Source organism: Nyctereutes procyonoides, unplaced genomic scaffold, assembly GCF_905146905.1.
Source record: "Nyctereutes procyonoides isolate TBG_1078 unplaced genomic scaffold, NYPRO_anot_genome, whole genome shotgun sequence".
Lineage (NCBI taxonomy): Eukaryota > Metazoa > Chordata > Mammalia > Carnivora > Canidae > Nyctereutes > Nyctereutes procyonoides.
Window position 1 is genome coordinate 35,246,456 of NW_026575131.1, and position 17,219 is coordinate 35,263,674.

General features: G+C 45.0%; 1 protein-coding gene across 1 annotated transcript in view; it reads right to left on the bottom strand.

The window, feature by feature from the left end:
- The window catches only part of CACNA2D3 (calcium voltage-gated channel auxiliary subunit alpha2delta 3), an 842,189-nt gene that overhangs the window by 65,046 nt on the left and 759,924 nt on the right, over positions 1-17,219 (bottom strand). Inside the window, exons 30-32 of the mRNA XM_055342619.1 lie at positions 16,136-16,198; positions 13,070-13,140; positions 800-875 (exon numbers count right to left, since the gene is read on the bottom strand). Coding sequence (XP_055198594.1) covers positions 800-875; positions 13,070-13,140; positions 16,136-16,198 — 210 coding nt within the window. The remainder of the gene's footprint in view (positions 1-799; positions 876-13,069; positions 13,141-16,135; positions 16,199-17,219) is intronic.

A 17,219-nucleotide genomic window follows, 5' to 3' on the forward strand; every position in this document is an offset into this window, starting at 1 on the left:
GACAAACTTACATTGCTTGTACATTGTAAATTATAGTTTTTTTTAATTCTTTTTTTTTAATTTTTATTTATTTTTGATAGTCACACACAGAGAGAGAGAGAGAGGCAGAGACACAGGCAGAGAGAGAAGCAGGCTCCATGCACCGGGAGCCCGACGTGGGATTCGATCCCGGGTCTCCAGGATCGCGCCCTGGGCCAAAGGCAGGCGCCAAACCGCTGCACCACCCAGGGATCCCTGTAAATTATAGTTTTAACTGGGAGTAAATTATAACAGTTTCTGGAGGTCTGTTTCTAATGATACAATAGCTATGTTGATTGGTTCCCAACTGTGACATCACTGATGTAACCAGCTCCAGCAAAAATGATACAGAAGGTAAGCAGCATCCTGATTAGGGTAGAGAATCTGTGATCAAAATGTGAATTTGTCCATAGGCTAATCGGTCTCTTCCAAACCAAAGGTAAGATTTCTGATGAGCAAAACCAAATTCTCTTTTATATGAGAAGGGGAGAATTGCCACAACTTCTCCCCTTTTCTATCCATCAAAAGGGGGCACATTCGTCCCTCAAAGATTTCAGAACTTTGCCATTCATATAATCAATGTCAGTTTGAATGGAAGTGGTTTTTCTTAACCAGTAAAATCAGGAAACACTTTAAAACATTCATGGTTAAAAAAATAAAATAAAATAAAACATTCATGGTTTTGAAAAAGATAAACTATTCACTCCACAGATAAAGATATGCTCACGCTCAGAGACAGAGAAATGTGCCACTGTTTTGTAGGTGACTGCACAGTACTTACATCCAGTAGCCCACTGGCACCATCACTGCTGTCCTTGTTGGCTCTGCACATGGCTTGATAGTCATAAAGGGTAATTCTATAGGAAAGAATAGAAAGGAGGGTCACTAAATGGGAAGCTATGTGTGAGCCATCATGGTGAACAGGCACCACACTGCCATCAAGAGCAACAGCTACAAACACAAATAAATGCAGGCCTAATAAGGATGACAAACCAGGAACATGCAAAGTCTAGGACTGGAGACACAGCCAGGTCATACTTGGAATTTGGGGAGCAAAGAGAGTAAAGGTATTGGGATTGGGTAAGGAGATGGGGATGAGAAACCCCCAACTTGACAAACAGTCATTCTGGTTTAAACAAGGTTGATTTGCATGGACTAGGATACTCCAGAAGGACTTTGCTGTTCGGAACTGGATTCTGGGAGCTGGAGGTCATCCACTTGGGCCATGTCTCCAGGGCTGAGGAAAGCTCAGAAGGGCTATTTTGAGTTCAGAAGTGGCGGGATCCTCTGCCTCTCTCAAGCACTAGGAAACAACTCTGGGCTAAGATAAGTCCAGTACTTTGACAATTTTTTGGAAACCAGTTAGCTCATTGGTTGTAATCCCTACTCCCAACTACCACCACCATAACAGTGACTATATTTTTTGCTTTTGAAAACAGTGCCATTGATGAGACAAGAAAATGGATATATTCCCCACACACTGGTGATGAAAGTATAGCTTTCATTCCCAATTATGACTTTTACTCAATTGCCAAGATGTTTCACTTTATAATTGTTCCAGATATTTTAATTTCTTATCAACAACTCTATAAAGAAAGGTGAATGGCAGTTTCTGGTAGCTAGTTAAAGGTTCTAGACGAGCAAACACCTTATCCCAAAGGCCATATACCTCCCTCCTCCCACCAGCTTGCCTTCCCACTATTCTGGGAACCCCCCAAAAGAGACACTTGAAGTCTGGCCTGAATTACATAACTGCCAGAGGACATGTTAACACTGCAATACATGAACTTTTAAATGATTGCAAGGAATTCTCCCTGAAGGAATTCCTTTCTAGAATAATACAATGCTTAACCTGGAGCATATTTAATGTTGGGCTGGAAACGGACACTAGAATAGAAGTTCCATGTCAGTTCCAGCAGGACTGGGGTTGGACCCCAAGCACTAGCCCAGCACCCAGTATGGGGCAGGCACTTGGCTTCCAAAAGTTGAACGCATGAATGATTGCCTGATTACATAAGTCTTGAAGAGATGATGTCACAACTAGATAGAAGACATCAACTTTAAGCTAAAAGGTGAAGACTTCCTCCTCTGGACAATAAGCTAGAAGCGTCATACAAATGGATTAAATAAAGAACCATCTACAGGCACCAAGTAGAAAATTGGCCATGCTTGACCAAATCAGGATGGAAACCAGCTCCTGACCAGCACTATAGAGGTGTGTCGAGGAGCAGAGCCCAAAAGGGCACCAGAGGTCACACGATCTCCCAGCAAATCCCCAAAGCCTTTCCCTCATCAGAGCATTTAGTCTTATTAGTCTTATTCCCTGTCTTCTGGCTTTTTTCTTTACAGCAGATGCCAGAAGAACCTGAGCTTATTGAGACAGATACAAAGCCTGTGAATTAGCCAAGCATCTGGCTCAGGGAAGTCCTTGAACAAACTTCCACTGAAATGCTCAACATTGGCACAGCCCTGATGCTACCCCAGCTACAGAACCAACTGTGGACCACAAAGGACAACTCTATTAGGTCCCTAACTGTCCTATTACTCCACAGTCTCCACCTCATTCCAGGGATTTCTGCAGGTGTTCCTGAAAGGGCTTTCTAGGACTTGGCAAGAATTATGATTGGCTTCATCCTTTGCATACTGCTCAATTTTGTCCCTACAGCTGGAACTTGACCAGAGTGTGGTGAAAGGCAGCACGGATTGAGTGGAACGTGCTTGTGTTTGGAGTCTCGTAGATATGAATACAGTGTGGTTTCGGTTTGAAAGATTATTATCCAGGTGCCACCATCCAGGGTGGAATCTTGAGCAAGATGATAACCCTCTTCTGAGGCTTCATTTTCTCACTTATAAAATGACTCACAAAGATGTCCTGAGATGTAAATAATCAGACATGTGGAAATATACTACGTAGCATGCTAGCTTTGTTATGATTCTTACAACAGAAGGCCTCATTTTGTTCTTGACTAGAGTTTGGGATCTTAAGGCTACCCCATTCCCAAAGGCTCAAGTGACTGGCAGTGTGGCTTAATGGTTAAAGCATCAGCTCTGAAGTCAATAACACCTGAGCTCAATCCTAACTCATCCACTTATTATGCCTCAGTTTCATCTGTAAAATGGTGAGAAAAATGGCTATCTTCTCAGACGGCTGTGGGATTACCCAAGGTTATATACATATTACATTTAGCACGGGATCCGGTAAGGAAGAACCATTCAACCGAAGGCAGGGCTGCAGCAGCTGTTATGATTTATTAGTCTGGTTTTCATTGCCATTATTAATTAATGGGGTGGTGTTTAATGCAATGGGAATTGACTCAGGCTTTACCCAGCTGGCTGAAGGATGGACAGGCCTCCCGATTTTCTTAGCTCATTGGGATATATGATGCAGCATAAAAATTCACATCTGTTACTGCAGTACAAGACACATCCAGGACTGGCACCAGGGTTATCGAGAGATGATGTGGGAACTTCTGTCATGGGCTTCATAGCTGAGGACCATGATAACAACTGCTGATGTCTACTGAGCTCTATTTAGCAACTGTGAGCAAGATACTCTTGCAAGCATATCCCTACAAGATAGAGTCTAATCATCCCCATTTCACAGAGGGGCCAAACCAAGTATCAGCCAGCCTAAGCGGTGTGTCCAAGTTCACACCCCTAACAAATGGCAGAGCCAGAATTAGATGGGGGTCAAGCTGAATCCCCCTTACTCTGCTCAGTAGCAGGCTCTGACAGATTCTGGGCAATACTTAGAATCCAGCCTGGTGCTTGAGCCCGGTCTCATTGGAATGTCACAGAAAATGCTGCCTAAGGTAAGGTCTCATAGCCGAAGTCCAGAGTCAACTTTCAAGTCAAGCTGAGGGGCTATCTGGGGTCACGGGGGCAGGATGGACCAACTAGCCGGGCTAGTGAGAACCCCTTGGTAGCCACCCTCCTGGGAAGCTCAGGATTCTCCGAGGATCGGTTTCAGAGGTGCTAGTTTATATAGGGAGGCCAAACTCCACCGCTGTGGGGCCGCCTCTGGGCCAGGGCATCCTTCCTGCCTTTCATTTCACAAGGAAGCTCTCCTGATCCCACTGCCATTGAGGAGGTTACAGAACAAGCGTCCCCTGTCTTCTCCACGCTTAGACAGCTTTAACTAGATGTTGCAGAAAGAGAGACTTCCAGATTATTACCCTTTTTGAAGTGATTTTGTTACTGTTTTAAATAACTCCATTTTGTGGCTACCTGTATCCTGTTTGGCTGATTATAGTTAAAGAACATGATAATTGCCTGCTTTCATTCGGCTCTAAAATAAGCCCCGAGCAGCATGCCCAGCCCAAGATTGGTGCTGCACCGCTGCACTCAGCAACAGGGTTTCTTCTTATTACAGATAACATGCCTTAATCCCCATGACATCCCCACCAGGCCACTACAGCCGCAGGCTACAGCTGAGACCTTATCATTAGCATCTCTGGGCTCCCCAGATGGGTCTCTTTGAAACTCTGACGGAAGGCAGATAGGGTGTCTGAAGACAAAACTCAAAGTGCTGTAGAGAAAACCTAGACAGTCCTGTGTGCCCCTGTCCGCGGCAGAGCCTTGGATGACAGGCCCATGACACTGGGACTTGCTGAAAGCTCTTTTGCTGATCCTGCTCTTTTCCAACGACCAAGAAAAATATTTCTTCTAAGAATTAGAAGGTTCAATTTCAAAAGCATGAGCTCAACTAATTTCAACTTGTGAGCAACTGCAGGGACCCGCATTTATTAAACACCTACTGTGTGCCCATGAGGCCAGGTCCTTTATCTGCAATAACTCATTGAATGAGCTCTGGCTCAATGATTTGCCAAAAAAACAGTCTTGAAGCAGCTTAATGTTTGCAACTACAGTCCTAAAAACAGGACAGGGAGGCATTTCACATGGAAACTCACCACAGGACATATTTGAGCATTTTTGAATCTGAAAGTATGAGAAGTAAAGTGACTCACCAGGGTAGCATGTAAAAATATGTATTCTTTGCCGAGCCATAAAATGTGTTCTCTGGGGCAGCTTTCAACTTGCAAGTGGTAGGACATGGCACGGGAACATAGAAAATTCTTAACAAAGCCATCGTCACCATGGGAAGCCCTAACTCGTTCTTACATCTCAGAAACCCCAGAGAGTGGAAGGCTCAAACTGTTGATCTGTTAACAGAAAATCCAAAAGGGGCCGTCTCTTCTCTTCTTTTCTCACTGGTGGCCATGTCATCCCTTAGCAACTTCTTACGGAGACTGCACTGCTCTTCAAGGTCACCTCCACAGGTAGAACACAGCAGAAATGCTGAATTTACATGACCCTGGCCCCCCTGACCCTTTGAGTCCCTGACACAAATCTAGTGAATGAGCACCCATCATTATTAGCAGGGAGAAGAAGCGCCCTGTGGCCGCACCAGCCAGGTGCTCAGTGCACACAGTACTGGGGCCACCAGGGTCCAGTGCAGAACCCTGAGGAGTGAGCCATGGGGAAAAAACCTCCCTCATCCTATAGGTGACTCCGGAGGCCTGTCAGCGCCACTTTTCATCAACAGGTGCTGATAATAGAAAACGAAGGCGAGTTGCAGAGAGTGGTCACGTCAGCATCTCACCCAGGTAATAAAAGCAGTAACAATAAGAAATCATCAATTACTTTCTGCCAGCATGGAGACATTAGCCTTTGTGGCAAGGGCAGGGTTTCATTTAATAGGAAAAGAAATGGGCTCAGAAGGTGAAAACACTGCTCCAAGGTTATTACAGCTCTAAGTGAACCGGCTGCTTCGATCCCTAGGCAAAGGCTAACGTGCATGTGGGAGGTAAGAGCACCTAGCCGGCAGCTTGTTTATCCCTTCACTTGCCCCTTCCATGAAAATTAGCTCAACTGAAGGGGAAAATGAAATCTTGATTAATGTGACTAGAAAAGATTAAATTTCTTTTGACTCTTTGAGTAAGAAATAGAAGGAAACAGCTGAATTCTGCTTGAGGAACGAGTTCATGTAAAACCCATTTGAGACAAGAAACCGGGATGCTGGGGGGAGCTTCCTTGGGCTCTGCCAAGTTCATGCCTACATTTCACAGCCCTGCACCACGGTAATGCCTGTGCTGCTCTCAGCCCGGGGCAGGGCATGGGCCTGAGGCTCGGCGACATTAGGGATGTTGGTTTTGCAGATGCTATTACTGCTACCGGTCACTCCCCACAGGTGTTACCTAGTGTTCCTGCCTGTGTTGCTTGGGCTCCAGCATCACGAATGGAGGGGTTAGTTGGTGGCTATGACCATTTGTGTTCAGGACTGCACTGGGCATGTGGGGTGTGGGGGATACTAGGAGTTGTGAACACAGCCTCAATTCTGGAAGATTTTCCATGTGGATATCACAGGAAACCAGATTCAATATTTAGAGGATGTATGTGGTCTGAGGCAGACAGGCATGTTGGGTGTGGCAGAGACTAGCACAGTCTCCCAAAGTCCATTTTCCTCTTCTGCCAAGCAGAACCCTGACTTTGTGATATGCACATTTCCCAGGTTCATTTTGTAGTTAGGTGAGCCCTTGTGATGAAGCCGAAGTACTGTAATGGGACTAAATACTTGAATAAATAAACCTTATTTTACTTTAATAAACAAATAAAAGTATTCATTAAAACAAATTTCAATCAAGAAATTTTACATAGACTTTGGGACCTCCCTGGATCTTCCTTCTGCCCGTGTAGATTGCAGATGCAATGGCTGGAACTAAGCAGCTGTCTTGGACCACGAAGTAACTTTGAGTTTAAAACGCCAGCAGAGGAAGGTAGAGAAAAAGAGATGTGGTCAGGGTCCATGCTGACAACAAATTTATAATTTTAGACCTCCTTCACATAAAAGAGAAAAAGATTCCTATGTTCTTTAGCACCTTGTTACTCTGGAACTACCTATTATTTCAAGTAAAAGTAACTATTAACTGATATATTGGACTCAAAGTTGAGAAACTTTCACTATCTCTTGAAGCCAAATAAACATAAATGTGAACAAATATCTCTGTAAGAAGTACTTTAGTCTGCTCTAACTAGGGGAGAAGATGACTGGGGGTTGGATAAACAGTCTGCAATCTGGAATCTGAGACACATCAGTGCGAATTCCATCGCACCACTGTGGGTGAACTTGGACAAGGCACTCAGATCCTGGGTGCCTCCACTTCCAGATCTTCCTTTGTCAAATGGAAGTAATGGTAGTAGTCATGTCATGGAGTTGTTACGGGGATTCAGGAAGGTAATACACGTAAACTACTTGGAATGATGAAGAGGGCAGCGATTCTTACTGTTGTGATTGGGGATGCTTGAGCAGCAGCTTTAGTATTTCAAAGAGCCGTGAACTGGAATCTTCATGTCTCTGCATTCCAGAAAGTTTGGCTCAGAAACACACTGAGCCAAACACAAGCCAATCTGTCTTCTTGTTCCCTTCAATGCCACCTCTGACAAAGCATACTTCTGTGGAAATGGTCAGGTCAACAGGAAGCCAAGAAGCCATTACATTCATTACATGAGTGTTGAATATTAGACATTGGGGGGGTGGGGCGGCGGCCGGCATGAGAGAGCAGCCCTCCAAACATAACAGACTTCTCTTTAACACCCTTGAGACTCCAAGTCCAGGGCATTGGCTGAAATGCAGTGTAATTATCAAGGACAGGGAGAGCTCTGGTCACTGGCCATGGAACCTGGACAGTTCCATCATGTAGAGACAGAAGAAATCGTCCAAGTCCTGAATTCTTGATGTGTCACCTTTCTAGAAAGGTATTTTCAAGAGCAGAAGGAGCCACCACAGGGAATTCTACACAAGTCAACTATGTTAATGAAAGTGTGGAGCAAGGTGAGGAAGACAGTCAGCAGGCCCCATAGGAAAAATATAGTCATGGAGGGGTGAGAGCTCAGGCACGTGGTACCAAGTGCATAAAACAGACAAAACCGAATAAAGCAAAAAACACACAGACCAGACAGAGGGGAACTATCAGTAGTTCTCAAAGCAAATGCAGACTATTAGCAAACAGTCCGTTTCTCTGCAAGCCAAAGCCAAAGGCCAGGTGTGCCCAACGGTCTTTGCTTCCTCAAGCTTAATCTGATTCACAAGGAACAAGGGAAGACCTTTTGGCAGAACCCACCAGGATGTTTGGTAAAAGCATGCATTATTCCATTTAACCCCCACCTGCAGGCAGGTGAATAATTCTTTTAGTTCTATTTTGCTGCTGAGAAAACTGAAATTTAGTGAGTTGAAGTTGCCCAATGTCAGGCAACTCAAAAGTCGACAGCATCTAGACTGGTACCATGGTGCTCTTGACTTAATATTTCTTGATCCTGGCTGTGCATGAGAAGCACATGGATGCTTTCAACAAGCATAAAAGCCTGGGCTCCATCCCTAGATGGATTTCACATGAATCTCTTAGGGTGCAGCCTGAGCACAGGCCTGTTTTAAAGGTTCTTCAGGGATGCCAGTTGGATCCAGGCCCAAAGGCCCGCCCCCAAGGCTGTGCCCTGGAGGTAACTGTTGCAAACTACCTTTTGGGGCCCTTAGTGATTCCTTAGTGATTAAAATAACAAGAAGAAGAAAATGAAAAGAGGAAAAAATGATCTCAGACATTTGGAGCTCTTATCCAAGAGCTAATCTCATCTCCTGCCTGCAATAGTTTTGTAATTTGCAGAGCACTTTCACATACTCTGTTTTAGCTAATTCTCACAAAATCCCGAGGTCCATATTTGAGTGAGGAAAAAAATGAGACTGGGAGGGATGGGGAGTCTGGGCAAGGCCACCCAGTATTATTCTGATGCTCAACCCGGAGTGCTCTTAGCTCAAGCACAGCATATCTATCAAGGAGGCCCTATCAGGAACCATGGATATTCACCTATGACTGGCTATGCACACACACACACACACACACACACACACACACATATATATACACATTTCACTTTATATATAAAATATATACATATTCACTTTTCCTGGATACTCAACATTGAATTTGAATCACTGGGGAGAAGAAGGGAGGAGATAAATGAATTCAAAGCAATTATTCTTAGAAGAATTCTAAGAAAAATATTTTGAAACTAGATGTTCTCTTAGTAATCATAAGAGGGGTGATGTCACTGCCAATGACAGCAGAGAGAACCCACAGAGTGTGGATTTTGAGAAATATGAAAGCAAGGCTCTTGTGAATATGAGTGAAAAAGAAAAATAGCTAAATTGAAAAACCCTAAATGAGTCACTACCCAGGGAGTCCACTTTCGCTCTGTGGTAAGAATGAAGAAGTACTTGGAAGTTCTCAGTTTGAAACACAAAAAGCTGAGTGGGGGCATGGTATCTCATGAGAAATTACAGGAAGCCTGGGAACATAGCTTGCTTTAAAGAGTTATCAACTTCGGCTAAAAGAAATCTGCACGATGCTATCGCTCAGCTGGCCTCCCATCCTGAAAATTCTGCTTGTCTAGATAAGACACCGCTGAGCAAACATCTTCCTCAGCCACCTCTCCCTTCTCAAACAGAACTGAAAGAAGCTCCATGCACAACACAATGCTCCTGTACACAGAACCAGGTTAAGGGCAGAAGCTAGATATTCTCTCTCTGCTCAGACTACTGGATGTTTGAACCCAGCTCTCTTACACAAAGACTTAGGGCAACTTCTTAACCTTTCCAAGCCTTATTATTTCCATCTATAAAATGGGCATATTTACACCCAGGGCCAGTGTTATAGGCATGCAGCCTGTGTAACTGCATAGAACCCTGTACCTAGATCCCAAGGTTGGTTGAATGCTCTGCTGTCACTGTCTTGAAATTCTTAAAACATTTTGAACAAGGGACCCCAGATTTTCAGTTTGCACTGGGCCCTGCAAATTATGCAGCTAGTACTGTCCCACAGAATTGTTGAGAAGTACTGCAAGAGGTGAAATGTGTCAGCTGCAGCCCAGGTCTGGTGCAGGCTAGGTGCTCAGGAAAGGTAGCTATTGTGATCATTACTTTCACACTCCTGAAGATACTGGTATGTTCTTTGGTCCCCAGATACTAATGTCACATGTAAGCGGGGTAAACAGAGTCAAGTAAAAAACTTAGTTAAAATGACCAAGAGAGACCATTTTGTATCTAAGATTGCACACGCTGCTGCAGAACTTTCTCAAAGATCCCTCAAGTTGGTAATTTGCACAAATCTATGGCTTCTCTCTCTTCCCCGTGGCCCTGTACACCCAGAAGTAGATATTCTTTCCCTCTGATGGCACTGCTAATTAAAACCACCATCAGGGGCAGCCCGGGTGGCTCAGCGGTTTAGTGTTGCCTTCAGCCCAGGGCATGATCCTGGAGGCCCGGGATCGAGTCCCACGTCGGGCTCCCTGCATGGAGCCTGCTTCTCCCTCTGCCTGTGTCTCTGCCTCTCTTTCTCTCTGTCTCTCATGAATAAATAAATAAAATCTTTAAAAATAAATAAATAAAATAAAACCACCATCAGGTCACCAGGCAAGTGATCAGACAATCAAGGGAAAGAGTCCACTGCCACGTAAACAAGCATCATCTTGTTTTAGAGAGAGGCAGCCAGTCTGGACCATGGGATAGAGCTAAAGGGATATGGACAAAGGGAGGTGTTCTCTGTTAGCTCTTTCTGGAGAAGATGGTTTGTAGGGTTCTTGTCTATGGAACTCAGTTTTCAAAGCTGGATATAAGCAGATCAAATCAAGAAACCTTGTGCCATCCAGGCACTTGTCCAAGACACCGAGAGGAGAGAAAATAAGAGGTCAGTGCAGGGAACCCGTCTTGAGCTCTACCTGGGCTCATCCAGGTCCCCAAAACAACTCAGCCTCCAGGCATCCTGTGTTCAGGGGCGACTTCTATCCCTGAGCACTGCCAGGTACTTTCAGCTACACAGCCTCTCAGTGCTCCTGAAATACAGGTCTTCTCTGAATGAAAGGACTGTCACCCTTGTGCTTGGAGTAGGCACTGCAGTGCCCCAACACAGAGGCCCCCTCACCAGGCATCTGCCATGGGAAGCCTGCTGCGTGTTGTGAGAGTGCAGAAGGAGCACCACCTGGTGCCAAGCAGAAAGCAAAGCCAAAACTGAGCAAAGATCCACAACAATACAAATCACAGCAGCAGCTACCAATTATTGAGCCTTTAATATATGCCAGGCACCGCGTACGAACTTTCTGCTCATTATTATCTCATTAAGTCTGACGGCAGCCTGCGCAAGCAATTGTAATTATCACCTTCATTTTCCACGTAAAGAAACCAAAGTTTAGAGAGGTAACCTGACTCATTCTAAGGCACGCAGCTAGTAAAAATCACAGGCTGGATTTGAATTCAATCCATCCAACTCCAAAATGTAAACTCTCATTGCTCTTGTGGCCTTGATGTGGGCCCCTTCGAAGAGGCCTGTGAGCATTGTCAGCCGACTCCCAGATGACAACAGATGCTATTAGATTTGAGTAAAGTCCCTGGTCCTTCCCTTTTCTCAAATATGTTAGCTACTCTCCTAGGAAAAGAAAGTTCTAGATTCATGCCAACCACACTTCACTCACATCAAGGAGAAGACTGAGAATTTAAAATCCCACTACAACCTTTTCCCTTCTCCCACCAAGCTGAAAGGAGTATCGAAGAGGAAAAAGGAAAAAAGAAATTTGTTAAAGAAGTTGAAAAATATGCTTTCGAATGAGAAACACGTGTGTGATTATTCTCGTCTTTTGTCTTCCCCCACCACTGAGTCGAAAACAAGTGAACACGATACAAACGCACACATTCACATAAAGATAGGAACAACCAGGAGAGCAGACAATCCAGAAGCTGCCCTGGGAAGCTTTAAGAAGTCACGGAAAACTCCATGGCAACCCAAGCCCAGCTCCGAGTGGAGTTTTCAAGCACGTGTACAATGACTCCTGGCCAAAAAAGGGGGAAAAAAACTGCACTTGAATTTTAAAAAGGGAATTGAACACACTGCTGCAGGCGGGCTGGGGGCAGGCGAGTGTGTCAGAGATTGCAGAAGTGCTGGAGTTGTGCCAGTTTTTTATATCATTTCTTTTTTCTCCTCCTTCTGGCACAAACAAGCTATGGAATCTCAAAAATTGGGTCATCATTTTCGAATTCCCTGCTTTCAGCACAGCGCTCAGTTGGTCTTGTGGACTGGCTTAAAAGTCCGATTTCCTGAGCTAACACTTCCTGGCCCTTCAGCTGCAGGGAGTCATAACGAGCGGCCTGCCTTTCCCACCAGCAGCGGCGGTTCTCACAGGCGAGCCCAGGTCCACTTCTGTAGTGCCTGCTATTATGTCCTTAACAGCATCAAATGTGCCCACGAAAGCACCACTTCAAAGGCTGCCATTTCCTGGGAGGCCAAGGGAAGGGTGACATGTTGGTTCCTGGTGAGGTGGTGGGGGGACATTACTGACATCCTGATCTAGTAGGGGGATGGCTTTTCCCATAGACTTTTGTGTCCCCAAGAGCACGGCTGGCCTGCCTAGGAGAGACATGGGGTCATGCAGAAGCTGTCATACGCAAGCTTCACTTAGGGCCAGGTGAGTAGTACCCACTGCCACTGGAATTTGGCACCATCTGGGTTTTCTTCTAGCAGCAGATTTAAACTCCCCTCCATCTGGGAGCAGGTTCTGAGAGCTTTCACTTGATTTTCTCAAATTATATCGACAGGTCTGTAAATGTCACTTTTCATCCCCGATTTCCAGATTTCCAGCAAGCTTCCCCAGTTCGCCAATGTGAGGCAAAATACACTTCTCGTTTTTAACCAGGGGAAAAACGTTTCCTACTTCTTTGCCATCACTTGCTCAAGACTGCTACAATTGCATCCCAGTGCAGGCTCTGACTTCAATATTGGCCTCCAATAAACCCTATGCTGGGTGAACAGGAAACTCATTGTGAGCTGAGTTTCTGTGACTCTTAACACTCATGCAAGAGGCATCAAATTTCAGCAAGATCTTCTGGAGCATGAACACAAGTACAAACCAGCCATGGGGTCAAGTCTGGGCTTGCTTTATTTGACCTTGGTTTGTTTTATTTTATTTAGGCAAACTTTTTTTCAGGGGGCGCAGGGGACCATAAAATCCTTACCTTTTAAAGGAGCCCATTGTTAACAGTTTGTTCATCACAGCTCCCTCGACCTCACCAAAAAAGTCTCCAGTCTGCAGGGAAGAAAAGAAGAGCCCGAGAGGACACAGAGATAAACTATGTGCCCAAGCACCAGAGAAGAATCAGAAATGGACACAGCGTGCGTTCCAGTGCTGACAGAAGCAAAAGGCAGGTTTTCAGGACCACGGTTACATGAAAGTGGAAAATGTCTTAATAGTCAGAAGAAGTTATGGGATTAGGGGCAGACTAGTAGGCAGATGGGAATGTTCCATGGTACAAGGCAGGGGCGGGGGTGGGGGGCATCGCATCACATTGCATAATGTGTGCACACGTGTGTGGGCACGCGCACACGGTCAGATGGGGTAAGCATTAATCTGCGCTCAGTCCCTTGTGATTAAAACACTACATCATAGACAGGAATGGGCTTAGAAAGGGCTTCCTAGGCAGTAATAAAAAGGATTGTTTATAATTCCTGGATGACCTGTTTAGGGAAATACAGCAGCTCTCTTCATCAGCCCTATAAATTTCCTGCTGTTGAGAATACATCCTTTCTCACCATCACTTTCTGAGGATCACTCGTAATTTTGTCCCTGGGCAGTTAACTATGTTGACAAATAAGGCAGTCCAGAGTGCAGCCCCTTCAAGGGGCAGCATGGCCAGGCTGACCAACCTGTGGGGCTGTCTTGGGAGCATTTGGGAACTAGCAGCCCCTTCCCCACCACCAGGCTGATGTTTGAGCCTCAAACTAGATCTTGGTCTTGGCTGAGATTTGCAGACTCTGAATGGTGGGATGAAGGATTAACATCCTGGTGGATCCCTCTAGTCTCTTGGAACTGCTTGCATCAGGGTCTTTTGGGGGAAGGTGAATGCCATGCAGCAGAACAGAGCTTGGGGCAACAGCCTTCCTCTGCCAACACCCTGGACTGAGCCGGTGTAGATCAGTAGAGAGCCCCCAGGTCTACTGTGGGTGCTCGCAGGATTTATAGCTCATGTGTGGGTGGGTGGAGGGCATTACTCTAAGAGCCTGAATTAATAAGTTTCATAGGCTTTGTATTAGCTAAATCCCGATTCAAATTACCACTGAGTGACTTCAACCACGCTCCTGGGAATTTTCAGGCAGAAAGGCATATAAAGACTTTGCCAAAAAGTCAAGAAAGAGAGGAGGAAGTAGAAGGAAATGACATTTCACTGGCTGAATGTGGAGCATTGCCTGTTTCATTCCAGGGGAAACTGGAACCTTTTGCAAAGGCTGTGGGTGTGTGCTGCCGCTGGGAGCTAGGACGTTTGTATTTTGTGTGTATAAATATGCCAGTGTCAATGGAACTGGTTGTTAGATGAAGAAGAATTATCCTAATTGGGGTGCAGGAAAGCAGACAACACGGAACAAGCTGGGGCAGAGCAGGCCGGCAGGCTCCTGGGCCGCGCTGCAGGCCTGCACCCGGGGAGCTCGGCTGGGAGCAGTGCCGCTTGCACACCCATCCTGGCTGGGAACGAATGGTTTACGCTGCTGGCTAGTGGAGAACTCACCACTGCAAGGTGTCCACATGCCCTTCCTCCCCACCTTGGGACAAGGTTCCTATCTCAGCCCTCCACCGTCACGGCACAGGGCAGGGCTCCTCCTCACAGGTGGTTAACTTGGGATCCTGCTCCACTGACTCTTGGATGTCGGGGTTTCTTCTCCCAGCCACACAGACATGTTAACAGGGACCCCTGGGCTCTCCTGCTCTCAGACTGGCCTCGCTTCATGGGCCCACTCGGACCTAATCTTTACCAACTGTCCCAAGTCCGGCGGTGCTCGGTGTCCGAGGAGACAGGGTGTGGGCAGTTTGATTCCTAACTCTGTATTTTTTTTTCACCCATCACAGGTGCATTTAAGAATCCCACAACCTTTTCATGGATAAGAAGGAAAACTGAAGCACGATTCCACATGTGACCTGGAGCCAGTGTTGATAAATTAACAAGGCATTAAGCTCAGACTCCTTAGGGACTTAAGGACAATTAACTAATTTATTTGGCATTAATAGGCCTATCGTACTGCTGACTGCTGAAGAATTTCAAGTGATTTAAATGGGACTTCATTATAAAATGGTCCTCTGCCATCCTCCATTTACAGAGCCTGCCAGGAGGCTCAGGCAGGTCACGTGATAGGCCCACCACACCCTACACCAGGGAAGGAAGAGGGGTACCAGAGACCATGCATCTCCTTCTCTACTGTTACTTTGTCATGTCACACTGCTAAACACATCTGTATTTTACCTTCTTTGAATACGCTAATTTAATTTCAAATTGCAGAAAAGGTTTTCTATGCACAAAGTTTTAAAGGAGAAACCTGTTTTCTCTCTGCCAATACTATTGGTTTGAACTCTTATTTTGTTTTCCAAGCATAGTGGAGATTTCTGTGCTCAGCCCCACTGCTTGGTTTCTTCCCATCTCTTTCCCTCCTGTCCCACACCCCACAAGGCTCAGTCAAATGAAGAACATTCTTTGCCTCTTTCTGGATCCTTGTCCCTCAGTGTTGAGAGCTCAAGTTAATCCCTGAACTCAGGTAGCTGATTTTTAAAAAGCAACAACTAGAAAGGAGCCATAAAGAATAATAAAGTTGGAATACATATATATGTATGTGCATCTGTGTATATATATGTGTATATATATATACATATATACGTGTATGTGTCATATATATATATATTCATATACAGAAAAGTATCTAAATATCAAAAGAAGGAAATCTCCTTAAAATTTCCCAAACTCTTTAAAGTACCTCTATCCTTGAGGCAAAGAGTTCTATAAATTGAATATTTTATGAGCGAGAAAGCAGACCCTAGGCTCTGCCCCCACCCCCCAACTGGGAGGTAAAAACTCTTTGGGGCCTGCTGAGAAGTAGGCTGTGACATTTTTAGAGGGATAGAAATAAGGTTTTATAATCTCCTGGTATTACCTCTTAAATATAGATCATTGTCTCAAAGTTTTAACACCATCCTTTGCTCCCCCTTACCCCAAGCACATCATGAGCTCCTTACTCAGAGCTGGTAGAAATTTCTCACTCACCTGTGTGTAGTCTTCAGACACCAGAATAAACCCATTATTGTCTATGAGGTAACAGTTCACAGTCTAGAAAATCAAAAAAATATACCAGAGTTTTAACTTTGGGTCCTCAGACTGCTTTTACACAAAATGACGTACTTGCAACCTGAGAGAAACCTACTTGAGGTTGTTTTGGGGGGAATTGGAAATGCTTGCTGGCTCTAGGAGTTAAGGCCATGGTTACGCTGACCCCAGTGTTTACTTTGCCAAACTGACAAACAAAAACAAAACATTAAGCAAGCCTTGAACATCTCAGATTAGGATAAAGAGAATACACATTAAAAACTTTAATTACAGGGACGCCTGCCTGGGTGGCTCAGTGGTTAAGCGTTTGCCTTCAGTTCAGGTCATGATCCTGGGGTCTCGGGATCGAGTCCCGCACTGGGCAACCTGCTCAGAGGGGAGCCTGCTTCTCCCTATGTCTATGTTTCTGACTCTCTCTCTCTTTCTCTGTGTCTCTCAGGGATAAATAAATAAAAATTAAAAAAAAATTACAGTTGGTCTTCCTTGGTTTTTGTCTCTCTCTCTCTCTCTCTCTCCCTTTTTTCCCTTTCTATGACCTGAAGACTATTCCCAGGAACAGTGTTCACAGGCTTGGAGTCTGTATTCGTAGCGGCTGAAGTGCAGGCTGTTTTGAAAGCAAAACGCCAGCACAATGTCATTACCCTAATGATGTATTAATGAAAACACTGTGTCAGCTCAGAAGACCATCAGGGGACCAGGTAATATTTTTTAATTTGTTCATAGACTTAGGCAGGGGGGAAGGGGCAGACTTCTGTTAAAGGGGCCCCTCAGGTCTCCTAAAGGTTTTCAAACTGTGTTTTTAATTGGGAGCTGGATTTGGGGGGCAGGGCTGTTAGCTTTTGGTAGCTCAGACTTATAAATTGTAGAAAGCAAGGTAAACCCAAACCTCTGCTTCCCCACACTACTTTAATCTCAAGTGAATGATTTGCTACAGGCTAAGTTTTAATTACAGTGCTGTGGAGTTTAAACTTAAGGTTTAATTCCATCCTTGATGTAACTCAGTTTCTATTTATTGCAGCTTTTC